Source organism: Lepus europaeus, chromosome 4 (assembly GCF_033115175.1).
Source record: "Lepus europaeus isolate LE1 chromosome 4, mLepTim1.pri, whole genome shotgun sequence".
NCBI classification, from domain to species: Eukaryota; Metazoa; Chordata; class Mammalia; order Lagomorpha; family Leporidae; genus Lepus; species Lepus europaeus.
The window spans coordinates 70,301,876-70,327,447 of NC_084830.1; the positions used below are offsets into that span (position 1 = coordinate 70,301,876).

The 25,572-nt window shown below is 40.4% G+C and overlaps 1 protein-coding gene across 2 annotated transcripts in view; it reads right to left on the reverse strand.

The window, feature by feature from the left end:
* Nucleotides 1-2,192: 2,192 nt before the first annotated feature.
* Nucleotides 2,193-25,572, reverse strand: part of KCNB2 (potassium voltage-gated channel subfamily B member 2) — a 444,644-nt gene continuing 421,264 nt past the window's right edge. For both annotated transcript variants that reach the window (XM_062188366.1, XM_062188365.1), the window contains one exon: nucleotides 2,193-5,062. In XM_062188366.1, the coding sequence (XP_062044350.1) occupies nucleotides 2,906-5,062 (2,157 nt within the window). In that variant the 3' untranslated portion in view covers nucleotides 2,193-2,905. The remainder of the gene's footprint in view (nucleotides 5,063-25,572) is intronic.

Below are 25,572 nucleotides of genomic sequence, written 5' to 3' on the forward strand. Positions count from 1 at the left end.
GTTCCTATGATCTATGAAGTGCCTCTCAAATTGAGAATGCATTTTCTAGGGCATACGAAAGAGGTATTTGGAGTTATAATAATATCAATTTTGCTGGTTCGTAAATAATATAAAACACCATTTAAATAATATCGAATGAGTATTTTATGGAGTAAAATGCAGCAATCATATCAACTTTTAATATAAAACATAAGACTTCAAAAGAACTCTGTGCTTGGTGTGTTCCTGGATCATTCCAGGCATATGCGTTCGTGCTCTTAGCTAGGTGCACTTACTGACAAGGCTTAGGAAAAAAATGCATCCTGAGAGACCTCAATCCCCAGACTGCCTTCCTGTGAAATACCAATGTCAAGGGCTTTTTAGAGGAAAGTTTTCTTTTCTTTTTTTTCTTAGCTGAAGACTTTTGACCCAGAAGAACTCAGAAGAATTGAAAGATAAGATTTCCATAGAATGTCCCTTTGAAATTCTTTAGAACTCAGACTGAATGAAAACAAGATTTTAGGGTGAATATTTCCATGGAAGAGTGTCTGCCTATGTCTTGACCAGGCAAGATTTCTGATATTAAGCTTCCTGGAGCAGGGAAGGCCTAACAGACATGTGAAAGGTGGGCATGTCGGGCAATACGATGAGTCCACTTCTGCAGCTGATCGAATAAAACAATTGAGATTCATTGATAAGAGAGAAAATAATTGCTTCACGAGGCTATGCAAAGAAAATGATTTTCATAACCTACTTGCTATTCACCTAATAGTAGATATAACTTTTTGACATTTAAAAACTATATATAGAAATTTAAACACTCTAGACTTACAAAAACTCATCAACATTTAGACACTGAATTATGCACAAATAATGTGAATATCAGTGATTAATGACCATATACTCTTAGAGGTTATGTTTCCACACAAACATAAAAGCAGTTAAGAAATTGTAAGCACAGTGAAAAAAAGAAATGTTTAAAATTAGTTTTTAGCAGCAGACCTGCTTGGATTTCAACTAAGATCAAAGCTTGTTTTCTTTTCTGAGATATAATGACCAGATTCTGTTAATAAAGAAATATTATTCCTTTAAAAGCCTGGAGTTAGAGTCTAAATATTTGGGCTACTTTCTTCAGTGTTGTTTTTTCTTTTAAAAATAGAATGAAACTTACAAGTTTTTTTCCTATAAACAATAAATTGTGCTTTACATTTGGCCTGGCATATTCCTATTTCCCTGAACTATGTACCCACATAGGTATGAAACACAGTATGCAGAGGCATAACCTGGACATTCTTGGGAGACCCAAGAATTATATTACTAATGATTGTATTAATCATCTTTAGGGAGCTTTGAAGTTTTTCTTTTTATTGGGGGTAAAATGGAGACCAAGAGTGGTCAATGAAAATCATCCAGGATCACATATCATGTAATTATGAATCTGGAGCCAGAGCTTTGATCCTTGGGAAGCAAACTGGATTCAAAACACCTAGGTTCTAGCACAGATTTCAAAAACAGGGCAACCTCCAGTCAGAGCCTTGACACCTCTGGATTTCACTTGTTTTTCTTAGACAATGCAGCAGGTGGCTTTCAACAAAGGATGGCCCTGTCTACCACCATGTAGAAGGGGCTACGTTTCCAGTTGCTGCAATTCCAGAAGGTGTTGCCATGGCTGTGGTTCGGAGTCCTGGGATCCAGATCCGGCAGAAGGAAGAACTGCTTTCCACAAACGGCAGTATCCGTCCTCCCCTCTCCTCCTGGCCCACTCTGAGAAACACGAGGAGACCTATTACCAGACCTGTGCTCCTTTCACGGGAGCTCAGGTTGGAACCGACTCCATCTAAGAAGGGGGTGGCGATCTCACTTCAATGGCTCTGCTCTTAGTTGGACCAAAGTCGCTTTTTGGAATTCCCATTTTGGCATATTTGCATTCTACTTCCAGATTGTTAGTTAGAAAAGGTTACATTGTGTACAAGTGGAATATACCGTCATCTTCAGGTGGCCAAAATACAACTGTTCTTAAAAAAAGAAACAATTTCCAAATGGGAAGAACCACTTTTTAAAAGTTGAATTTTATAACACAACTGTATATTTTCACATTAAAAATTGCATTTCTGTTATAGGCTATGGCATGACATATAACTTGTTGGCAAAAATTTCAAGCTTAAATTCCAAATATTTGATATCTGGTCATTAAATCTTGCCTATTTCCATGATTTATAAATAAAACCACAAGTGCCACAACTAAGCAGAAGCAAAAAAGAAAAATGTACCTGAGGAATTCTACCACAAAAAATAAAAATACTGTATTCCTTTAAATAAATGTACCTGTAGGAGCTTTGTAACCCAAAGTAAGATATGTGAGATGGTTTAAGAAGAGGTTGCAATTTTGCAACAGGAAGTCTGTATAGCTCCTCCCACAGCAGCTGTGAAGGAAATACCTGTGTCTCAGAAACTTGTTTCCATGTGCTCTCCACACTTCTACATCCAGGCCCCGTTACTTACAAAGCGAGGCTTTTTGCAAGCTCAAAGCACCTTACTCCTCATAATTATGAATGCATGCAATGACATTTCATCCTTTCATGTGAAAATTCTAGAATTCATTGTAACAAAAAATTGAAACTTAAAAATCTGCCTACAGTTTGAAATGAAAGGATCAAAAATGTCAGACATTGCAGGTAACTGGTTCCTAATAGAGCTCTCTTTATTTGTTCACTGTTCTTCAGTCATTTTTGTTTTGTTTGTTACAAAATGTGGTCTTGACTATTTAAACAGTACTTGAACTAAACTGTTCATGCCATGCAAAAATAACATTTTATGCACTTTTGGGGGGAGGGAGGGGCTTCCATGTTCTAGTTCACAGGCATTATTAACCTCGTTTTTAAGAAACAAGTTTGTTTGTTTGTTTTATTATTGCTTTTGTAACTAGTCACATGCTGGTCTCCCGTGTGGGACAATAACCTGTGTCTCCTGGGTTGGAATGAATTTCTGGAGCAAACAAGTGGTTTTCCATCTTGTACCCTTCTTGACTACTGTCCTTTTGCACTTCGCCCACAGCATGGAAACTGTCTTGCCTACAGTTATGCCCCGTGTTTGGGGGCGAGGAGGAGCCGCCACAGCCCTCCTCACTCAGAGGGTGTCGCGCATCGCTAGGCTTCTCTGCAAAGCAATTGGGGCTGGAGTCCGCCTGCTTGTCCGCCCTCGCCCCTTGGAGCTCTAAGAAGTCTTCGTCTTCGCCTGTATCTATCTCGGTGAAGCTCCGCCTCTCCCTGGAAGAGAAAGCAAAGAGTTTCTGCTTGGGAAACCGAGGGGAGAGCCCTTTGGCGAGTCCCTGACACTGGGCCGGCAGCTCAGCGTCCAGCAAGGGTCTGTCTCCCTGGGCGGGGCTTTCCTCCAGGAGGATGGTGCTGATGTGCTGTGGGGTGCTGAGCGAAAAGTCAGCCGCGGTGACCGGCAGTGGCCTGGCTGTGCTGGGCGGGGTCTGGGGGGCACTGCCTCTGTTTTCCTTAAAGTTCACTTTGAGGGATCTGGACTTGAGTGGGTTGCTGCCTTTTAGCGAGCTCTTAGGGCTGTCGGTGGCACTGTCAGACTGCAAAGGCCCATGGAGCCCACACTGGGAGCTGCCAGCATCAAGGTTCACAGTTCTGTCGATGGGAGCATATTCCAGGGTGCCCTCCCTGGCGGCAGGCCCTTTCTCCCTAGTGAGGGTTAGAAATGGGGGGCCCCTGGCTCTTTGGTGCTCTTCTGTTCCTGGGAAGTCGGTGGGGAACTTCATGTGTAAGTGAGACGCGGAGGGTGGCGGCAGGGGCGACCTCTCAGTCTCCGTGAAGTCGGTGGCGCAGCTGGTGAAGCTGTCGATGCTGGAGGTGCTTTTCATGTCCACGATGACCTCAGTCTGCGCCACGGCCAGCTGCTCCTGCGGGCAGACCACTTCCTCCATTTCTATCTCTTCTTCATAGGCAGACGGCCTCTCTGGCTGCTCCTGGCAGTCCGGGGCCTGGTGAGAGTGAGGCTGTGTCTTGGTGATTTCATTGTACAGCATCTCTAGTTTCTGGGCACTCAGATGCTGTGGGCTGGAGGAAGAAGTGTTGTTCAGCTGCTCGTGGGAGTCTTTCTGGCTAACCTCCTGGTACTTATTCTCGTAGGATTTGTTGGAGCTGGATTCTGACAGAGCTTTCCTGGCCCACTTCCACCTGCTTGGAGACAGGTGATTATCGTCAGCCGAGTCCTTGGTGTTGGCTGTCTCCCCGGCTTTCTCCACGGCCACGTCGATCAGTTCCATACTGCGAGCAAAGGCATCCTTCAAGTTCATGGACACGATACTTCCATTCCGTTTGGCCCGCTCGAGAGCTTCCCTCCTCTTAATTGCCTTCTCCTGGCGTTTCTGCTCCTTGTAAAATTCAGAGAAATTGTTTACAATGATTGGTATAGGAAGGGCAATCACCAGAACCCCAGCAATACAGCACAGACCGCCCACAATTTTCCCTAATAATGTCTTTGGGTAAATGTCCCCGTAGCCCACGGTGGTCATGGTGATGGTAGCCCACCAAAATGATGCAGGGATACTGGTGAACTTGGTAGCATCTTCATCCTTCTCTGCAAAAAACACCAGGCTGGAAAATATCATGATCCCCATGGCCAAAAACAGTATCAACAAGCCCAATTCATTGTAGCTCCGCCTCAGGGTGAAGCCCAGGGACTGCAAGCCTGTCGAGTGTCTGGCCAGTTTCAGGATCCGGAGGATGCGCATGATTCGGAAGATCTGGACCACACGCCTCACGTTTTGGAACTGCAGCACGCTCTTGTTGGACTCCGTGAGGAAAATGGTGACGTAGTACGGCAAGATGGCCAGCAAATCAATGACGTTTAGTGGGCCTTTAAAAAACTTCCACTTATTTGGTGAGGACAGGAAGCGTAAAAGGTACTCCATGGTAAACCAAGCAATACACACAGCCTCCACGTGGGCCAACTTTGGGTTGTCACTGGGTTGTCCAAATTCATCCGTTTCCTGCAGCTCTGGCAGTGTGTTGAGAGACAAAGCGATGGTGGAAAGGACGATGAATAGGATAGACACGATGGCCAAGATCTGGAAAAGAGAAGAAAGCCCATGTTAGCAAATGCTCTTAGTTTCTAAGGCAGTCAGGTGACACGTGGCTCCCATGATGTGGAACCTTCCATGCTATTCCAAGAACGTTTTAAGAAGGTAACTATACAACCTTAGATTCCCTAACAAAAAAATAAATTCACTCTTCATGAATTCATTTCACCTAGAAGTCTAATGTTCTCTTCAATTCTAGGACCTAAGCAACTTGAAAAAAGTCCGTTTTCCTCTCACTGCCTATTATTCTCAGGCACATCTGTGTGGGTTTTCACCATCTGGAGGAGTGCCACATGTGTTTGGAATAATCATGGAAGTGATTATTTCTCAAATCTTAGTTACTTGTAATTTTTCTTTCTTTAAAAATGATTATTTACTTGAGAGAGAGAGAAAGAATGAGAATATGCTTCCATTCTCTGGTTTACTTCCCAAATGGCTGCAATGGCCAGGACTAGTCTAGGTCAAAACTGGGAGCCAGAAAGTCAATACAGGTCTCCCTTGTGGGTAAAGGAAGTTGAGCCATCACCTGCTGCCTCTCCCAGTCTACAGTAGCAGGAAGTTGGAATTAGAAACCAGAGCTCTCCAGCCTCCTGATTCCTTTAGTCTCTAGACCAAATGCCTACCCTTATGATTTTCCTCTTAATCTTCCAATTTGTGCTTCCTTCTGTGAACTGTGTAACACACTACCTAAGCTAGACAGAACTGATGAGCTCTGGAAGTTTTATTTGATAGTCAGGACACAAACACAGACCTACATGTGGAGATACCATATGGCATTCCCAAGAACAATGGTGTGCATGTGCTGAGCACTGGCAGCAGAAGGGAGGCAGCATGGCCTCTGTCCTGGGCTGTGTGCACTTCGGGCAACATCATGGGGAAGGGAAGGTTATGAGCGGACTTCATTCAATCAGGGAAGATTTCATCAAGAAAGGCCCAAAGAGCATCTGTGGTGACCTCAGGCCAGGGTGGACTTTCTTAGGTGGTGGTAACAGCAGCACAACATCAGGTGTGGCAGGAAAGGAGGTGGAAAGGGATCGAGGGAGTGGGTTTTACGGTCAAGTAGTTTAAGCTCTGAAACTGATCTTACTGCTTACTTGGTGACCGTGGCAAGTTATTTAACTGCTCTGTGTCTCAGTTTACAAATTTGTAGAATGAGGTAAAAATCATAGCTACATCAGAGTTGCTGTAAAGCTTACTTGGTACATGGATGTTGCTAAATCAATGAAAGGCACTTGTATTGTAGTGGAGGAAATGACCCAGGATTTTAGTCTGGGAATACCAAACTAAGACTGGATATGTGGGAAATCCATAAAACTACACTCTATGTGATATAGATAGAGAGAAATGGCAATAGAGCCACATAGCTCAGTATGTGAAGAATTAGTTTACATAAGAAATTCTAACTTCTTTCTTCATCCACTTTCTTCTCTTTCTCCTTCTAAGTTTCTCTACAATTAGGTTATTTTACTTTCTCCTCTTTGGCTTTCTGTCATTCATTGTTTCTGCTTCCTGTTCTTGTAACTTTCATCTCCGCTCTTAAACTGATATAAGAAACACCTCAGAAAATTGTATTTTAGAATGTGTTGTAGTTATTAAATAGTGATTTATGGTTCTTTAACTTGCAGGAGAATATTTTATCTTTAGTGTTTGTATTTTCTGCTTAGTACTAGGTTAGGTACTTTTTGCTTAAGTGCACCTCACAAGTTTCTTTAAAAGTGTGGATCAGTGAACCACAACAGATCAGAAGTTCTCTTCATTTACTTTAAGATACTGTGAAGGCTGACATTTGAAACTCCCACAACAAGATTTAGATGAACCCACTGATAATGGAGTCAGATGATTTGTTAAAAGCATGTTGGGAATGCTTGCCTGGAATTTCTACCTTCAGAGGCCAATAGCAGGGTGAGATCTGCAACATTCTCTTACTAAAGTACTCTTGAGACGGCCCCATCCATTCTACCATCAACAACCGGGTCCCACTGTTGACTTCTAGGAGGTCACACTGTTTCTGATCTACCTCTTGGCATTTTAAGTATTGAGACTGTTGACATTCTTATTGTATTGATAACCTATACTTTAGCTTTTCACACTTCCTCATTTCTTCACTTATTTTGGATGCATTTTCTTAATACTTATCTCTCTAAAGAAAAAGGAGAAAAGTAGAAATATAAACACATCTATCCCATTATCTTCCAACATTTTGGCAAAGAACAAAGCGGAAGATCAAAGGTGGGCCTTCAGTTTTTCTTAACTTCACAACTGGAGCTGGATTGTAGGCCGTTTTTACTCTGCAGATAATTCTGGGAATAAAGCAAAACACCAGATAGGATGGATACAGTTTATAGTCTAGCCGATTGCAACTTAACAAATATGGTGACCTTCAACACGTGGAAATTTAGTATATATACAACACTGATTTGCAATACATTCTTGAAGAAAAAGAGTTACTAAAAGAAAAACCAAACACTCTAGCCCTTAGCAACTACATGTTCATGTTAAAGAAATCATAAGGTATTGAAGTGCACTATTTTCTGTCTCATGTTTAAATTCAATCTGTCAAAACCCATTTGCTCTCAATTTAGAGAAATGGTTTATTTAAATATCTTGTGAAGCTTGGAGTTCTCCCAGAAAGACAGCACTGTAGACAAATTATTCAATATATACCAAAGGTGATGTGTGGAACAATAAGCCAAATGCACATTTATTGTCTTATTGTGCAGTTGTTTTTAACACAATAAATAAAATAAATGTGAAATTTTGCTCTAAGCTACAGTATACACTCTGAACATAGCTATTTACTTTACAGCCTTATGGTCTGTAAGTATTGCTTCATTTATCAAAACTGTGCACAAATTAGGACCATAGACTAAAGTTTTTAGTTTTTATATTTATTTATTTGAAAGACAAAGAGACCGAGATAGAGACAAGAGAGGCAGACACAGAGAGATTTCCCATGTGCTGGTTCACTCTCCAAATGCTACACAATAGCTAGGGCTGGACCCGGCTCAATCCATGTTTTCTATGTGGGTGGCAGAAACCCAAGCAGTTGAGACAACTTGCTGCCTCCAAGGGTGCACCTGACAAGGAAACTAGAATGGAGACCAGAGCTGGGGCTTGAACCCAGGTACTCCTATAAGGAATGTAGGCATCCTGACCTGAAGCTTAACCACTGTGCTAAATACCCACTGCTAGTTTCTGCATTTTAATCTCTGTCACCTCCAACAGTTGACCTCTAGAGCCAGCAGGAGCTGAAGCATTGCTCTCAGCTCTAGCAAACAGACCTATGTTTGTACATGGCAAGAAAAGTGGATATTCCAAGCAATTATCTGCATGATGTTGGTCAAAATCTTCTTGAAGTTTGGAGTAGATCATCTCCAGGGTTCTCTTCACTTCTAACATTTAGGAGTTCTCTGTCTAAATGACAACATTTTGCTAATTCCATTCATATCTGCCAACCAAACCAAGTGAGTCACAAATAATTCTGAAATTTTGGTTGAATGGCCAAAGTAAAATTCTGTTGCTGAAGAAATAAAAAAGAGGCCGGCACTGTGGCTTAATGGGTAAAGCTGCTGACTATGGCACTGACATCCCAAATGGGTGCCTGTTCGAGTCCTGGCTGCTCCACTTCTGATCCAGCTCTATTCTATGGCCTGGGAAAGCAGTGGAAGATGGCCCACGTCCTTGGTCCCCTGCACCTATGTGGTCTCCCAGAAGAAGCTCCTGACTCCTGGCTTTGGCCTGGCCCAGCAGCCATCTGGGGAGTGAACTAGCAGATGGAAGATATCTTTCTTTCTCTATCTTTCTCTGTCTCTCCTTTTCTGTCTCTCTAACTCTGTATTTCAAATAAATAAATAAATGAATATTAAGAAATAAAAAGATGCAGAAGGGAAAACCCTGGAAAATACTGTGTAAGTTCCAAGTGTTCAGTTACTGGTAATAGACATTGTTTCTCTACAAAACTTTTCTTTTCCCCTTTCTGCACTGCCTAGATTATTCATTCAGATACAAACATTCACAGGATCACATGGAATTAAGAATAGGGCTTCTAGAATTTGCACTGATTTCTGTTAGTAAAGGGGAGGAAACACAGTGGCTGAAGACTAGTCTCAGTTGCACCAACTTGTTGATTTTAATCCTTTGAAGACAGTGAATGTCTTGTGGTGGAAAGCAACACAGGAAAAGGAGCTAAGGCAAATGGTTCTACCTCAACTGGCCATGTGGACAAGGCTGTTTACTTTCCTGCAGTGTAAGATGCTTCCCATTCTCCTCTGTGGCCTCAGAGGGTTGTTAAGGAGCAAACTGGATCACGAACATGAAAGAATCGTCAAATGTGAAGGGTGGTAAGTGTAAGACATGCTGAAGGAAGTACTTGGAAAGTGCCTTTGGCCAGCATTACTTTGGGAGGAAGGAAGAAACATTTAAACAGTTTATCTCCAGACCTATTTAATGTTCCCATGTTTGACACTTTCAAACACAGTCTTTCATCTGAGCCATAGTTAGTATGACAAATGCAGGCAACTTCATTTTATTTTCTTGAGGACTGAACCATCTAGTTTGCCAACTTTTAAAAAAAACCTTTATTTAATGAATATAAATTTCCAAAGTACAGCTTATGGATTACAATGGCTCCCCCCCCCCCAACATTGATGAGAGTTGGATTAAGGTTGCTTCTGTTGAACTTGACTTACTTTGTGTCTTAAAATATGCAAAATTTTCTAGCCTGGGCCTCATGTGTGATAATCTGATGTATATTTACTGACATTCAACATTTCACAAAAATACATGGAGAATTTTCTGTGCCTTACATGGTCAGATCCCACCCATTCTTATATTCATACTGTAAGCAAATACGTCCCACTGTGTGTCTTCTAGGAGGTCATACTGTTGCTGATAAAGCTTTGGGCATTTTAAATATTGGGATTGTGTTATACCCACTTTCTTTCTCCCCACTCCCCTAACCTCTCTTTCCTTCCTTTCTTTCACTAAGAGGTGACAGTAAATGAGTTATAAACTCTTAACTGTGTACCACTCCTGCTTTACTCTTCCTGATAGGATGTAGTATGTATTTCTTCGAATGTGATCAGCAATGGAAAACAACATGGAGAAACATAGGACATGAATTTTCAGGATAGGATTAGCTTGTTTAATTGATAAGAAGAAAAAGGCCTGCCTGTGATAAGCATTCTTAAGAGACATGAGAAATTTTCTAGTTTCAGAATACATATATAACATGTTGGCATGTCTGATCCTATCAGCCAAAGGCCAAACTATTTGTTGAGGGAAAAGGCAAGGAGTTGTTAAGAATATCATGATTTTCAGGCCGGCGCTGCAGCTCACTTGGCTAATCCTCTGCCTGCGGTGCCAGTACCCTGGGTTCTAGTCCCAGTTGGAGCGCTGGATTCTGTCGCAGTTGCTCCTCTTCCAGTCCAGCTCTCTGCTGTGGCCCCAGAGGGCAGTGGAGGATGGCCCAGGTGCTTGGGCCCTGCACCCACATGGGAGACCAGGAGGAAGCACCTGGCTCCTGGCTTCGGATTGGCACAGTGCACCGGCTGCAGTGCGCCGGCCGTGGTGGCCATTTGGAGGGTGAACCATCGGCAAAAGGAAGACCTTTCTCTCTGTCTCTCTCTCTCTCACTAACTCTGTCTGTCCAAAAAAAAAAAAAAATCATAATTTGATCCATCCATCTGCTATTTCTAGCTGTTGTCCAGAAGACTAGTATATGAAGCAAACCAGAATACAGTGATTTCTCTGATTTCCACCAAAAGGAGAACTGCCTGTGATTGTTTTCAGTTCTAACAGTTCAGATTCATTGAACCCATGGTGCTCTCCTTTAGGCTGGAAGGCCTTTAGCTGGCTGTACTCCTTTCTTCTGCCAAATGCTTTCCCGGTCCTCCCAGAGGAGAAGGTATTCTTTGCTTCAATGTTCTCAGCTGATTTGCAGATGCAGGCATGAATCCCTTCTGAGCTACCATCACAAGACCACACACAAATGATGAGGATCACCAAAAGATACAGTTGTTTAAAAAATTATTTTGGCCCTGGAGATAATAGGAATTCCAGATTTCAATTCTCTCCCCATTCGTGTGGAGCTGCTGAATGCACAAGTTGAAGTCAGCTCTCAGTCTGCAGGATGCCTTCTGTTTGGGGTGGGGTGGCATGTGAGAAGCTACCCAGTTTGGCATCCTACCAGATCATTTCTGGTTTTTTATTCTCAATACAAAACCAAGTCTTTGAAGGGAGAACTTCTGGTTATATCTAACAATTCTGTCTTGATGTTTTCTTAGTATCTCCTGAAATAAGTCTTGTTTCACTACCTATGTTATATTTCTGTATTTTACTCGATCAGATTTTAGGAAGTGAGTCATGAGGAGAAGGTTGGAGAAGGGAACTTTAATATTCCTGGAAAGACAGGAGCAGCAGTGTGCTGGAGGTAACAGGACTCTTACACCCACTCCAATGATTAGGAAATCCCTTCCTAGTTTATGCACTATCATCAAAGTCTTCAGGAGCCTGCAAGTGAACAGAGAATGGCCAAGCTTGCAAGAATACACACATCACTGCCTCTACCAGTTCCTCAAGGGCAGGACCCCATGGCATTCCTCTTTTGTGGACTGCTTATGTTCCCTCCGAGGAAAGCACAACTTCAATGTTCCTTTTTTGTAGTGTGTGAATGATAGAGTTTGAGGGAAGGATGGAAGAAGAGAATGAGTGGGGGAGTGCATCCTTGAATAAGCTTTCACTTAACAGCTTAGCATTTGTAGACTATAAAAATCATTGAACACTAGATTAGAAATACTCTCCTCACTTTATAGATAAACAAAAGACAGAGGGAGTCGCAGTGGCAAGGGGTGGTAGTAGCATGGGACTTAGAGTCAAAAGGTCCGAATTTGAATCCTGATCTGATATATCATGGTAGCTTTGTGACCGTGGGTACCATAATTGGTTTTTCTGGGACTCAGTATTCCTATATGTAAAAGGTGGAAAACAACTTTACTTGTTTTTTGTACCTGTATAGTATTGTTTTGAGGAAAAAGAACAGCGTGTTATAGTACCTTGTAGATGGTCAAGTATGTTAATTATTTTACTTATTTGAGAACTTCCAAAATCATATATAAATTCCTATTGAATCATGAAAGGAACCTAGTCTTCATTCTGTCCATGACCCCAAAGTCCATTTGGTGGGGTCTTTCAATATCCCAAAAAGACATCGTGGTCAGGTGCATGGCATAATTAGGATAGTCATAAGGGTCTCAGTTATTTGGTGAAAATGAATCAAGAATTCCCTAAGTTGGATTTTTCTCAACAGCTGCCCACCTCCTCAGAACCCCCTCTTCCACTTGGCTGAGCTGAAAGAATACAGGGAGGTTGAGAGACGCCTTCCTCTTAATGCACCTAGTGTTTATTTCCTGGTGCTTTTGTAATTGATATGAACTCACAAAGTCTTCCTTTGTTGCCTTGCCTGTATCAGAAAGTTCCTTACAGGGTTGCCAGATTTAAGAAATGAAAATCAAGGATACCTGATTACATTTGGATATGATATACTAAAACACCACTTGTTGTTAACTTGAAATTCAAATTTAACTAGGCATTTTGAATGTGACCTAGTAATTCTATCTCCTTGGCATGCTGACCCAGGGGGAAATCTCTGTTGCAGGATGGCCCAATCAGACTTTCTTGCTCCTGGAAGTCTGGAAATCTGAACCAAGAGACTTGAAGGTTAGGAACTGCTGGGATGGAATCATCCTAATACAAATAGGAATAGAAAGAAGGGCCACAGACTTGTGCTGTGTGGAACCTCCACTTCTGCCTTTGAGTAGCACCTTCCAGTAAGTTGTCTCTTGCCATGCCCCTTTTGAACTTAAGTTAGTCAGAGTTTTAATCATTTCCTGGTACACCCACACAACCTTACAACCTTCTTGAAGTTTGACAGTTTCATGTGAGGCAGGTTTGTTTTCCAACAGGATTTTAGAATTATGGAAGGCAGTAACTACTTGTTTGCCATGGAATTTCACATAGTGCCCAATATAAGGAATGTACTTGCAAACTTATTTTGAATAGATGAATGAGAGAGTGAGAGCAAGAGAGAGAGAGAGGCTGAGATGCAAAGACTGGAGAAAATGAGAATGGTTCTTGAATATGCCAAATGTTTTTAATCACCCAAGAAGAATGAGACAGATCCTTTGCCATTTTCAGTTGTTAACCACTCTTAAAATCAGCCTTAAAAGCTTTCACCAGTCATAGAATTTTTTAACAATAGAAATTCATATTACAAGTTGCCCATTCAGAGATAACAGAATAGCTTTACAAGTTCAACAACATACTTTGCCCCTAGTTTAAGTTCTACACTTTTTATTAATCTCCTTTCCCCCATTGTATTAAGAAGACTGTACTTTCCCCCTTTTTTTCTGGCTATATATTGGCTTTGCTCTTCACCCTCACAAAAGGATCCATTTTCCTAAAGAAAATGCTGCATTCTTTCTATATCACCTTCTTTTGCTGAGCATAATTTGGAGCCTGCAGTTAATCTAACCAGTTAATGAAGTGATAGTTTCATGTATAGATCTGGCCAGATGTAGGTTTGTGCAATAAACTGTTAATCCAATGAGAATAAACAATGTAGATTATCCACTAAAATATATACCATACATCTATATATCTATATGATGCACTTCAAATAGTTTGTGGAAAAATAGACCCTCTTCTGCTACTTTTACTAGAATGCTAGTAACTATTATACACTGATTACACCAAAATAAACTTATTTTAAAATTCTGTTTTCACGAACTTTTTGAATTACACACACTCACATACACACATACACACACAGAGAGACCATCTGTATACATACATATCATTGATCTACATAATCAAAAGTAAAGTTCAACAGAAAAATAATAAAATTATTTCTGATTTATATGCACATGGTAGTTAACAAATCTCACTTGCAAATATACATACTAGCACTTTTAAGAAAATGTATCTTTCTGTGAAGGTAAAGCCCAAAGCTGATATGTAGCCAGAACAAGAATAAGAAAAGAGCAATCTTCTCATCTTAATGGGAAAAAAGTCAATAAAAAGCATAGCATTTAAAACTAAGAAAAAATAAAAGTATACAATTGAATATTTGTAAGTATAATCCATTAAAATACTATGTGCATATAAATAAAAACAGCTAAATGAAGACTTAGAACAAAATAAGACAATGGAAAGTCCTCCCTCACTTTTATAATTCTTATCAGTTTTCTACTTCTTTAAAAATGTTTACTTATTCATTTTTATTTATTTAAAAGGCAGAGGAAGAGAGAGAAAATTAGATCTTCTGGTTCACTCTCCAAATGTTTACAACAACTGAGGCTTAGCCAGGTAGAAACCAAGAGCATGGAACTCCATCCTTTGTCTCCCATGTGGATGGCAGGAACTCAAGTGCTTGAGCCAGCACCTGCTCCCTCCCAGGGTGTGTATTAGCAGGAAGCTAGATCAGAAGTGGAGATACAAGACTTGATCCCAGGTTTGTGGCATCCCAAGCAGTGTCACAACACCCGTGTCACAATACCTGTTCCATTTTCTCATTCCTTGAAAAGATATCATGAATACTTAGGTCAGCAAAACCAGATTTTGAACACATAGAATGCTTTGGGTACTATCTATCTGTAGCTCTTTCCATGTTCTGTAACATTCTTTATTTTCCTGTTGGAAAAATGTTTTATTTGACCTTAGAACAATCCTAATCATAAATCTTTTCAGGAGAGAAGCCTTAAAGGACAGGTAGAGATCTCCTTGCAGAAGAGGGAATAAAGGGTATTATATAGATTGGGAAGGAGATGGTGGGCAAAGGCTTTGATGCCCAAAAGATTACGGTTTGTTCAGAATATTCCACGTAATTTTGTGTGTCTGGGGATACCCATAAAGAAGCATGGCATAGAGGGGTTTGTGGGGATTTCAGGATTGCTGACCATAGTGTGTAGGCTGTGCACTGGTCCACTCCAGAAACTATAATGTGAAAGATGCCTCCATCATTTGTGTGATGCACAGCATCCCCAACCAATTTGACAGTTCTATGATTTCAAAGATGATGAAGATTTTGATGGGCTACTTTCTGTAGCCCAATTTTATCCAAAGCGTGGTCACCAGACCAGGAGTATCAGACCATCAATATCAGCATTAGATGGTAACTTTCTATAAAGGCAGATTCCCAGGCCCTGTCTCATTCCTTCTGTATAAGAAACTCTGAGGAAAGATCCAGCAATTCACAACTGAATAAGCCCTCCAGGTGATTCTCAGACTTGCCAAAACTCAGGGTGCTGCTGTAAGTAGTGAATGCTATTGAAAGATTTCATGCAAAGCAATCAATGGTGTGTTCAGATTTGCAATGTATGGGACTGATTGCAGGGCATAACTGATGACAAGAATAGGTTTCTACTGTAATGGCTCTAGCAAAGGGAAAGGAGCAGGTAAGTGAAAAAAACCTTCATGAAGTGGAAGCTCAATTTGACTTGCTATGGAGATGGGATAGTCTAGGACTCTCCTGTGTTTATAATCAAATGTTCCAGGATGATTAAGAAGCTCTGAAAAATCTCCACTATCACTTGTTTTTTTAATTTAAAAAAGGGTTTATTTACTTGTTTATTTTAATGGCAGGGTGACAGAGAGACAGGGGGAGGGGCTGAGAGAGAGAGAGATTTTCCATCTACTTGTTCACTCCCCAAATGGCCTCAATGACTGGGACTGGGCCAGGCCAATTCTATCCTGGTCTCCCACAAATGTGGTAGTACTTGGCCAAGTACTTGGCCCATCTTCTGCTGCTTTCCCAGGCACATTAGCAGAGAGCTGGATTGGAAGCAGAGCAGTTGAGACTTCAACAGGCACTATGATAATGGGATGCTGGTGTCACTGCACCACACTGCTGGCCCCACCCATTGTTATTTTACACAAGTAGAAAATCCGGTGATCCTTGATTTAAATTATCATTTATTTTTGAAAATAGTATTTTCTCATACCAAAAAAGTATTCTAATAAAACCTCTAGGTTTTGAAATGATAAATTTCTCTCTCAAATAAGTTTGTTGGCACTTGAAAAAAATATGAGATACACACTGTATTATTTATGAGAACTGTTTTCTTTCATAAAATTTAACTTAAGTATGCATTCTGAAGTTACACAGGGCAAAACCTAGTGTAAAGACCCATTTACACTTGCTTTTTCCCTGAAGTGATGCTCATTGGTTGAACGATTTCTCAACCACTCCAAACTGCAATTTCTGTAAGGAAGTCTTTTAAGTTTCCAGAGTTAAAGTGCCATTAAGAATGGTGTTGTTCCTTGGACACCTTGTTGACCTCAATTACCATTAACAGAGAATCACAGAAATTTATTTCCACCATTACGCCCATATCTAAAGACTGTGTCCCAGCAGCTTTAAAGAAGCCATCAATGCAATCAGTTTTCTAGCAGTGAACCTCTGCAGTAGACCTCATCTGGAAAGTACTTTTGAGGTCAGCATCATTAGAACCACTTTATGGAATTCCCACAAACAGAAGACATGTGAGGGTCATGCTGCAATGCAACAGCATTTGTTGCTAACAGAACAGTTAGATGAAAGCCAAGTCCAGCTATGACTGTGGAAAACTGGCCTGATTCCCTTTATGTCTGCTATCAGGGGAAGGCTGCTGTGCTGTCCCAGGGCCCTCTGGGCAGCAGCATCTCACAGATGCTGGCTGAAGCCATGACAGGTGTCCTTCACTGCCAGATGCCAGGCAACACAAAAGGAGGCCTTTCATCAAGTCTTCCTTGGCTTGACTTGACAGCAACAATCAGGGACTTGAGTGGACTGGGTCCAGGCACTTCTTAGGGACTGAGAATGGTTTATTGGGCAGAAGGGTCCTACTTTTGACGGTTGTTGAATTGTGGACATTTTGTATGATCATGGTCTCATTCTGTCATCTGCAGAGAGCCACTCCTGGGTACTGTCCTGAGGGCTGCTTCAAGCCTTGCCATTCAACATATAGTCCTTGACCTAGCAGTACCACCTGAAAGCAGGCTAGCAGTGCACAAGCCCAGGCCCTGTCCAGGACAACTGCACCAGAATCTGCATTTTAATGAGATTTCCATCTTCCACTGCTTTCTCAAGAGCATTAGCAGGGAGCTGGATCAGAAGTGGAATAGACAGGACTTGAACCAGCGTTCTAATATGGGATGTAGGCACCACAGACAGCAGCTTAACCTACATGCCACAACATGGCCACATGGAGGTTTTTAACATTGCTCAGAGGTTCTGGAATGGGTAGTTGTATTTAGTTAGATAAAAAGTCTCAGAGAGGATGCTGAAGTGGTCCTTTAATTCTACCCTAACCCCATCCCCAGCCTTTGATTGGCGCCACTGTTTTGAGGATTTTCACATAATAAGATTCAACTTGGCAGTGGAAAGAATGCTGGATTTTGAGTCAGATAATTTGGCCCTTGTCCTGGTTCCACACTATTCATATACATGTCCTGAGTTATGATATGGAGCCTGTTTCTTCATCTATAGATGGGGGTTAATCATGACAATCTCACTTACATTATTAGGTTATACAATTAAATTTTATAATATATGTGGAAGTGTATTGGAAGTTACATATTTCTGTACAAATGTTAATTTTATGATAGTCAAATACTTCATAGAGTTTTGAGCAGAATTTTTAAAAAGATTTACTTATTTATTTGAAAGAGTGATGGAGAGAGAGGGAGATATGGAGAGAGAGAGGGAGAATCTTCCATTCACTGGTTTACTCCTCAATTGGCAACAATAACCAGGTCTTGGTCAGGCTGAAGCATGGGTGGCAGGAATCCAAGTACTTGGGCCATTTCCATTGGCTTTCCAGGTGAGTTAGCAGGAAGATGGATCAGAAGTGGAGTAACAGAGACTCAAACTAGCACTCCAATATGGGATGCTGGTGTCACAAGTGGCAGCTTTACCTGTTGTGCCATAACATCGATTGTGAATACATTAATTTGTATAATTTCCTATACAATTGACATTTAGCCCATTCCTGCTGATGTTGCTGATAGATTTCCATAAATTTGGCAGAAATAAATTTTTGGCCCCTTGGCAAAGTCAGCAGATTGAGTTGAATAGTGCTACAATCTGAATATTTGTGTCCTTCCTAAGTTTGTCTGTTGAAACCTAATCACAATGCAGTGATGTTAAGAGGTGGGCCCTTTTAGGAAGTGATTACATCATGAAGGGACTGCCCTCATGAAGGGGATTAGTGTTCTCCCATATGAAAGAAGCTGAAGGGGGTAGGCATGGCTTATTTGCCATGTGAGGACACATTAGCAGTCTTTGAAGCAGACAGCCATGTGAGGACACATTAACTGTTTTTGAAGCAGACAGCAAGCACCTGTCAGACACAGCTGGATGGCACCTTGATCTTGAACTTGAACTTCTCAGGCTCCAGAACTGTGAGAAATAAATTTCTGTCATTCATCAACTACCCAGTCTACCGTATTCTGTTACAGCAGCAGAAATGGACTAAGACAAATGGTGTATCCACAGAATTCATGTATACCTAGAATCTCAGAATGTGGCATGTAGGGTCTTTGCAGTTATAATTAGTTAAGATGAAGTCACTTTTGATTAGGGAAGGCCCTAAATCCAATGACTAGTGTCCTTATCAGAAGACCACAAGAGCCACAGAGGCACACATGGGCAAGAGGACCATGTAAGAATAGAGGCAGAGCATGAAGTGGCACAGCTACAAGCTAAGGAATGGCAAGGACTGTGGCAATTATCAGAAGCCAGAGGCCAGAAACAGGTAAGGAAGAGTTCTTCCCTAGTGCCTTCCAAGGCAGCATGACTCTGTGAACACCTCCCTTTCAAAGATTTTTAGCTTCCAGAACTGGGACAGAACACATTTGTTGTAACTTGCTTTTATAAAATGAATTATATTTATTTATTTGGAAGGTAAAGCAAAAGAGATAGCAAAAAAAAGAGATAGCAAAAGAGACAGGCACAGGACAGAGAGAGATCTACCATCTACTGGTTCACTCCTAAATACCTGCAACAGCCGGGGTTGTGTCAGGTTGACGTCAGGAGTCCAGAACTCCATTCATGTCTCCTATCATGTGGATTTCAGGCACCCTTGAGCCATCACCTGCTGCTTCCCAGGGTGTCCATCAGCAGGAAGCTGGATCAGATGCAGAGTAGGGATTGAAACTCAGGCCTGTGGATATGGGATGTGGGTACCCCAAGTGGTGACTTAACTGCTGTACCACATGCCTGCCTCAGTTTGTGGTAATTTGTTGCAGTAGCCCCAGGAAATGAGTACCAATAGAGTACTTCATGGAAAATTAAGTTGAAAGATCAGTATTTCCAAGCAAAAAATCTTGAAATGCCTGCATATGATTTCAAGTTCATGAACAATGCATATTATTAAAAAAACATTCGTGGATTTCAAAAATTTTTGTATCCGAATAAATTTATTTATTTATTTTTTTATTAAACTTTTATTTAATGAATATAAATTTCCAAAGTATAGCTTATGGGTTACAATGGCTTCCCCCCTCCCATAACTTCGCTCCCACCCGCAACCCTCCCCTTTCCCGCTCCCTTTCCCCTTCCATTCATGTAAAGATTCATTTTCAATTCTCTTTATATACAGAAGATCAGTTTCATTTACCTGGACATTTTCAAGTATCCTTGTATTATTCAATAGAGAGTCTAATCTTTAGTGAGAGCTAGAGCTTAGGATGCTCAAAGAATTCTTAACATATATTCCCTTCCAAAGCAAATTTGAAAAGGAGAGGAAAGTTGTCAAAGTTTGGAACCCCGGTCAGTAGGAAAACCAGTTTAATTGTGAATGTATTTAATGTTGGAAGTAAATAGCTGGGATTTGTTAAGTAGGTAATTAACACCTGCATTCTAAACAGCAGTCCAGGACAAGCTAGAACATGCAAGTCTGGAAACTATAAAAGTCATTTATACCAGCGAGACTCAGCAGCAAGATAAATAAGGAGATACTATGGAATAACAGATGAAAGCAGTTAAGTTAGCAAGAAGAAAGCTCTCTGATGTTAGGAAATTTTAAACCCAGTTTTAAAACTATCCTCTAGATTGTAAGTTAAAATGGCTGATAAATTACCAGGCTTGTCATCTTGATAAATCAATTTTTAAGAGAGGGTACTATGTGTTCTTGCTTCTCTTCTATTCAGCTCCTTGTAAAAATCTGGTAAAAGCAGGTCCTGGCAAAATACGAGCAGCTATTTCTGTGTGCCACCTATGTGTAGAACAGCCCAAACTGTGAGTAACAACCCACTGATGAATGACAAATCACCAAAATTAACCAGCTTTCAAAAAAGTAGTGAAATAGGGGTGGTTGTTTGGCATGGCAGTTAGGAAGTTGCCCAGGATGCCTGGATTCCATATCTGAGTTCTTGAATTCCTGTTTCCCAACCAGCTTCTTGCTGGTACCCACCCTAGCAGGCAGCAAGTGATAACTGAAGTGCTTGAGCTCCTGCCATCCACACAGGAGACTTGGAATGAGTTCTGGGCTTCTGGCTTCTCCCTGGCCCAGCCGTGGGTGTTGCGGGCATTTAGGGAGTGAACCAGTAGGTGGAAAGATATGTCTCTCTCTCATCTCACTGCCTTTTCAAATACAGAGGAAAAAAATGGGAAATAAAGGAGTTGAGAATACAATAGAAAATATTAGGAAGGGTGAGTAGTGTTCTATAAAATGTGTGTTGATGTTTATGCATGTGCACTGGGCCATATTTGTACCCAAAGTATTGATAATAATAGTTATTAATATTAAATTACAATGATTATTATACTTTGATGATTCATATAAAGTCCACATGATTCCAGTGTTTCCCAAGCTGAGATCTGGCTAATTCCCATCAACTGGAGAGAAGCAGGCTACTTTTTTCATCCCCTAAAACAACAGAGCTCTTACTTTCTTGATATAACTTTGTCTTAGGATTTCAAATAACTTATCTGTTTGTATATAACTTCTGTATTTTAGTCATATCATCCCTTTCTTAGTTTTTTTTTCCCCAAAGACACATTTTTTTTTATTTGAAAGGCAGAGTTAGAGAGAGAGAAGGAGAGACACACGGAGAGATCTTCCATCTGCTGGTTCACTCCACAAATGGCTGTAATGGCCAGGGCTGGGCCAGGCCAAAGCCAGGAGCCAGGAGTCAGGAGCTTCTTCTGGGTCTCCCATGTGTGTGTCAGGAGTCCAAGCAATTGAGCCATCTTCTGCTGCTATCCTAGGTGCATTACCAGAGAGCTAGGTTGGAAATGGAGCAGCCAGGATATGAAGTGGTGCCTGTATGGGATACAGGCATCATAGGCAGCTGGCTAGCTCACTATATGAGAACACTGGCCCCAAATAATTCAAGATAATAGAAACTAACATTATTGATAGACCATGGATTGGTACTGGTTTCCAAATATGATGTGTTTTTAAATATGATTTGTCTCTAAGTAAGATAAAATTTCCAATTTTTGTTTAGGTTAAATGTTTATTGGTCACATAAGATATACATGAGTTAAAAATTAAAACGATCTATTCCACAGTTTGAACTTAATGGCTTATATACCAAGTTTTGGATTCACAACCCGGGACTCAGGAGAAAGAGCTAAGGGGACCCCACTCTTGTTGCAAACCAGGTGGAGCTGTCCTTCCAGATAGTGCTGAAGAGCTACAGATAATTAAGAAAGCGAAAAAATTTTCCAAGTAGTACCTTGATTCTATGCGGGTAACATAAACACATGCACAGATATATGCATTTATATATATAAGCAGAGGTAGATCTACTTTGGAAATGATAATATTGATAAATATTTTTTTTTCTTTGCTTGCAGTTGGGGTAGAAAAGACGTGTTTAACTGAAAGCCCTTTCTACACTATTGACTCACAAATAAATGCTATTTTATTTGTGGCCACAGCTGCTGTTTGCAGAGTTGGTTATTGGGCCCGGCTTTGTCTTCTAGAATTCCAGACCTTCAAAATGCCAGGCCAGTTTTAAATATGCCAAGAAGCTAAAATTCCACCTCTCCAAACAGGCAGAGGGCATGAGTAACCATATTATATTAAGATAGCACATCAAACTGCAATCCATCCACTCAACCCAGGTTGCTGCCAGCCAGCTGCACCACATTATATGGCCTCTAGGAGGCTGAAAAATTTTGGATATCAGGAGAGTGAGTCATTGGTTTTCTCCTATTATTGGAGTTATATTTTATTGTATTGGATGATTTACATAATGCTCATTTTGCCACATCATTTACAAAGTAGTTAACAATTTTTTAAAAAACGGTTTTCTAGGATTTTTCTCCAGGTCTGAGTACTCAACCAAGAGAATGCCCATTGAGTATGTGCTATTCTCATCAAATGTCAATTTATGCAAATACAAACCCAACAGATACCTTTCTGTAGCCCTAAGAACGTATTCATCTTATTTTCTAAGACATTAAGCTGAGGACAACAAATTCTAAGCTTTCTAGGTAAATAAAAGAGTTAACAACAACAATAATGATAATAGCAACAACAATAATAATAAAATCCCATGGTGTCATTCCCACATCCCCACTCTCTGATTGCATAAATACTAAGTATTTGCTTCTGGAAGTCTAAGTTGACAAGAGAACAAAGTGCAGGCAGATGATGACTTAGCACTGCTGCAAAAGACAGAACTTTTATGCTGCCTGATCTTTTTGCTTTAAAGTTCTCATCCTAATGATATGGTTGGGAGATTGTCAGGTACCACAGATTTGGCAGATAAACAAAGAACACCGAAATTCACAATAAGAATAGGCTGAAAGGAACTAATTTGCTCTCTGTAAAACCATGACTAGGTAGGTTGAACATGAGAACATAATTGCCCAGTTGCACACTGGCATTCCCGGCCAGCCTGGGAAACACTGTGGGGCAATTTTTGTTCATCTTTAGCTTGCTTTTCTTTTTCCTTTCTACCTTTTACATACCTGCCTTCTTATCCATTTTCTTCCCTTTCAGGAACAAGCTCTCAGCCTCTGTGTGGTTGTGCAGCATCCACCAATATAGCACTGCTGCTGCTACCCCTTCCTTCTGCTGTCCTTTCCTGCCCTGTGGAAATAACCTGCCAAGCAACCTTTGTCTCCAGTTCCTGTTCTACCATTCTGCTACCACTGTGAGAGTCAGATTCTATCCACTCATGGTTCTGGGTGTTGCAGCATAGCCTGCAACACTGGCATCCCATATGGGTGCTGGTTTGAGTCCTGGCTGCTCCACTTTTGATCCAGTTCCCTGATAATGCTCCTGGGAAAGCAGCAGAGGATGGCCTAGGGTTCTTGGGCCCCTGCTTCCCAAGTGGGAGACCCGGATGAAGTTCTTGAGTCCTGGCTTCAGCTTGTCCCAGCATGGCTATTGTGGCCATTTGGGGAGTTAGCCAGCTGGTGGAAGATCTTTCTGTCTCTCTTTGTAACTGCCTTTCAAGTAAATAAATAAATTTTTCTAAAGATTATACCCACCCAATGAATTCACTCTTATCAACAGAATTTCAGATTTTTTTTGTTATTTTAACCATTTAAATATGCACAATACACTCATTATGCCTAATTTTAAGCCTGCCATTATTGGAGAAATAGGTTTTGGTTTCAAAGAACCATGTTTCTTTAAAAATTAACCACTGAAATAAGTGGTACATAATCACTTTTTCTCCTCCCAGTCTCAACCTCATTGACAGAATATACTTCTTATTGCAACTTAAACCTAAATACTTGGCTTTATTCCTGTTGTAAACAACTGTCAGGTAAGGACATTTAAAATAGAATTGATTTATTGACCAGGTCGCAGGTTTTTAACTTTGGAATTGATTCTTATTTTCAATAAAATGACCATATGCTCATTTAAGGACAATGTGAATATATTTCCTCTCATTTATACTGTCTCTTTTTGGCTTTCTTTTTTTATCTGAACATTATAATGAGGGTGAGACTGCACATATTAATGACTGCTTTTAGTCAACTGATTATAGTATTTACTCTTTCTCATTCCACTGAAAGTGTGTTTGGTGCTAAATTCAACCTTTTGATTCTTGGTTTCTCTTTGCTAGAGACGAATTTATTTCATTTTTGATTTAATCATTTCAAACAGTTAATTCATTTCTCACCTTTAGTATGCTTTGAAAAAAATCTCATAAGGAAATATTTTCCTTCTGGCTTAATGATTTCCTACAGCTCATGTCTAGAAACATCCTTTATAATCAACAATCTTTTAAATTTAACCAATCTTCTACAAAAGGATGTGGGACTGAAAATGATTTCAAATTACCCCCAAATATAAACAAATTAATATCATTTCTTATGAAGAAATTTTAGGGGGTTCCCAAGGCCTCATGGATTTTCTCTAAGGATCTCTTAATAAGTTTCTGGGGTGGATGTTTGGTACAGTGGTCAAGATATTGCTTTGAATGCCTGCATCCTACACTGTAGTGTTTGGGTTTGAGTTCCATATCCACTCTGGATTCCAGCTCCCTGTTAATGGGTACACTAGGAGACTGCAGATGATGCCTCAAGTACCTAGGTCCCTGCCATCCATGTGGAAGACACAGATTGAGTTCCTGGCTCTTGGCATTGTCCTGGTCCAGCCTTGGGTGTTGTGGGCATTTGGGGCGTAAATCAGAAGATGAGAAATTTCTCTCTCTTTCTCTGTCCCTTTACCTCTCAAATAAAAAAGAAGTAAATGAAAATTTTAAAAAATGACAATAAAGAAATGGTTTCCTGAGAAGAGTTCTATATATTATATCTACATACATATATATCTACATACATATATCACTTTGTAATATTTCCACCTACATGCTGCTCTCTTTAGTCTTACAGATAGATTAAAAAGAAAACTCATGATGTGGCCCTCCAACCTACTTTTCTGTGATGATTACTTCCTGATTTTTCTATTTCTAAAAATAAAATAAAATATTTAAAAATATTCTATATCTAGAAATTAAATAAAATATTTAATAAAAATAGTTTTTATTTCATCCCTAGGAATTAAAGTTTTTTTTTCCCCAGTTCTAACACTCCCTGTCTATTATTATGTTTATGTTTAAAATTCTTCTCCCTTAAGCTATATATCCAAGTCTCCAGGTTCCATTCATCCTTTAAGATCTCTTTCTTTTTTCCATAGCCCTACTCCACATCTCTGTTAGTTAAGGCCCTTAACTTCTCATTCCTAGACAATTACATTGAACTTCTAATTAGTTCAAGTGCCTTCAATCTTGCCATTTTCTTTCTGGGGATGGAATGGATGTGGGAAAAAATTCTAGGAATGGAAGATGGTTTTCATTGTCCTTATCTGTTTCCCTCTCTGTAGTTTTCTCCTGTGGTTTTAGAAGCAGTCATTGTATCAGTTCTCCTGCAAGATTACAGCTCTTCAATGGTCAGGACATGACTAACTGATGTTTGTTTTCTTTTTAGCACCTAACACAATTCTTATACTTAGGAGTTTAATGAATAAAATCTAGCCGGTAGTATTCATGAA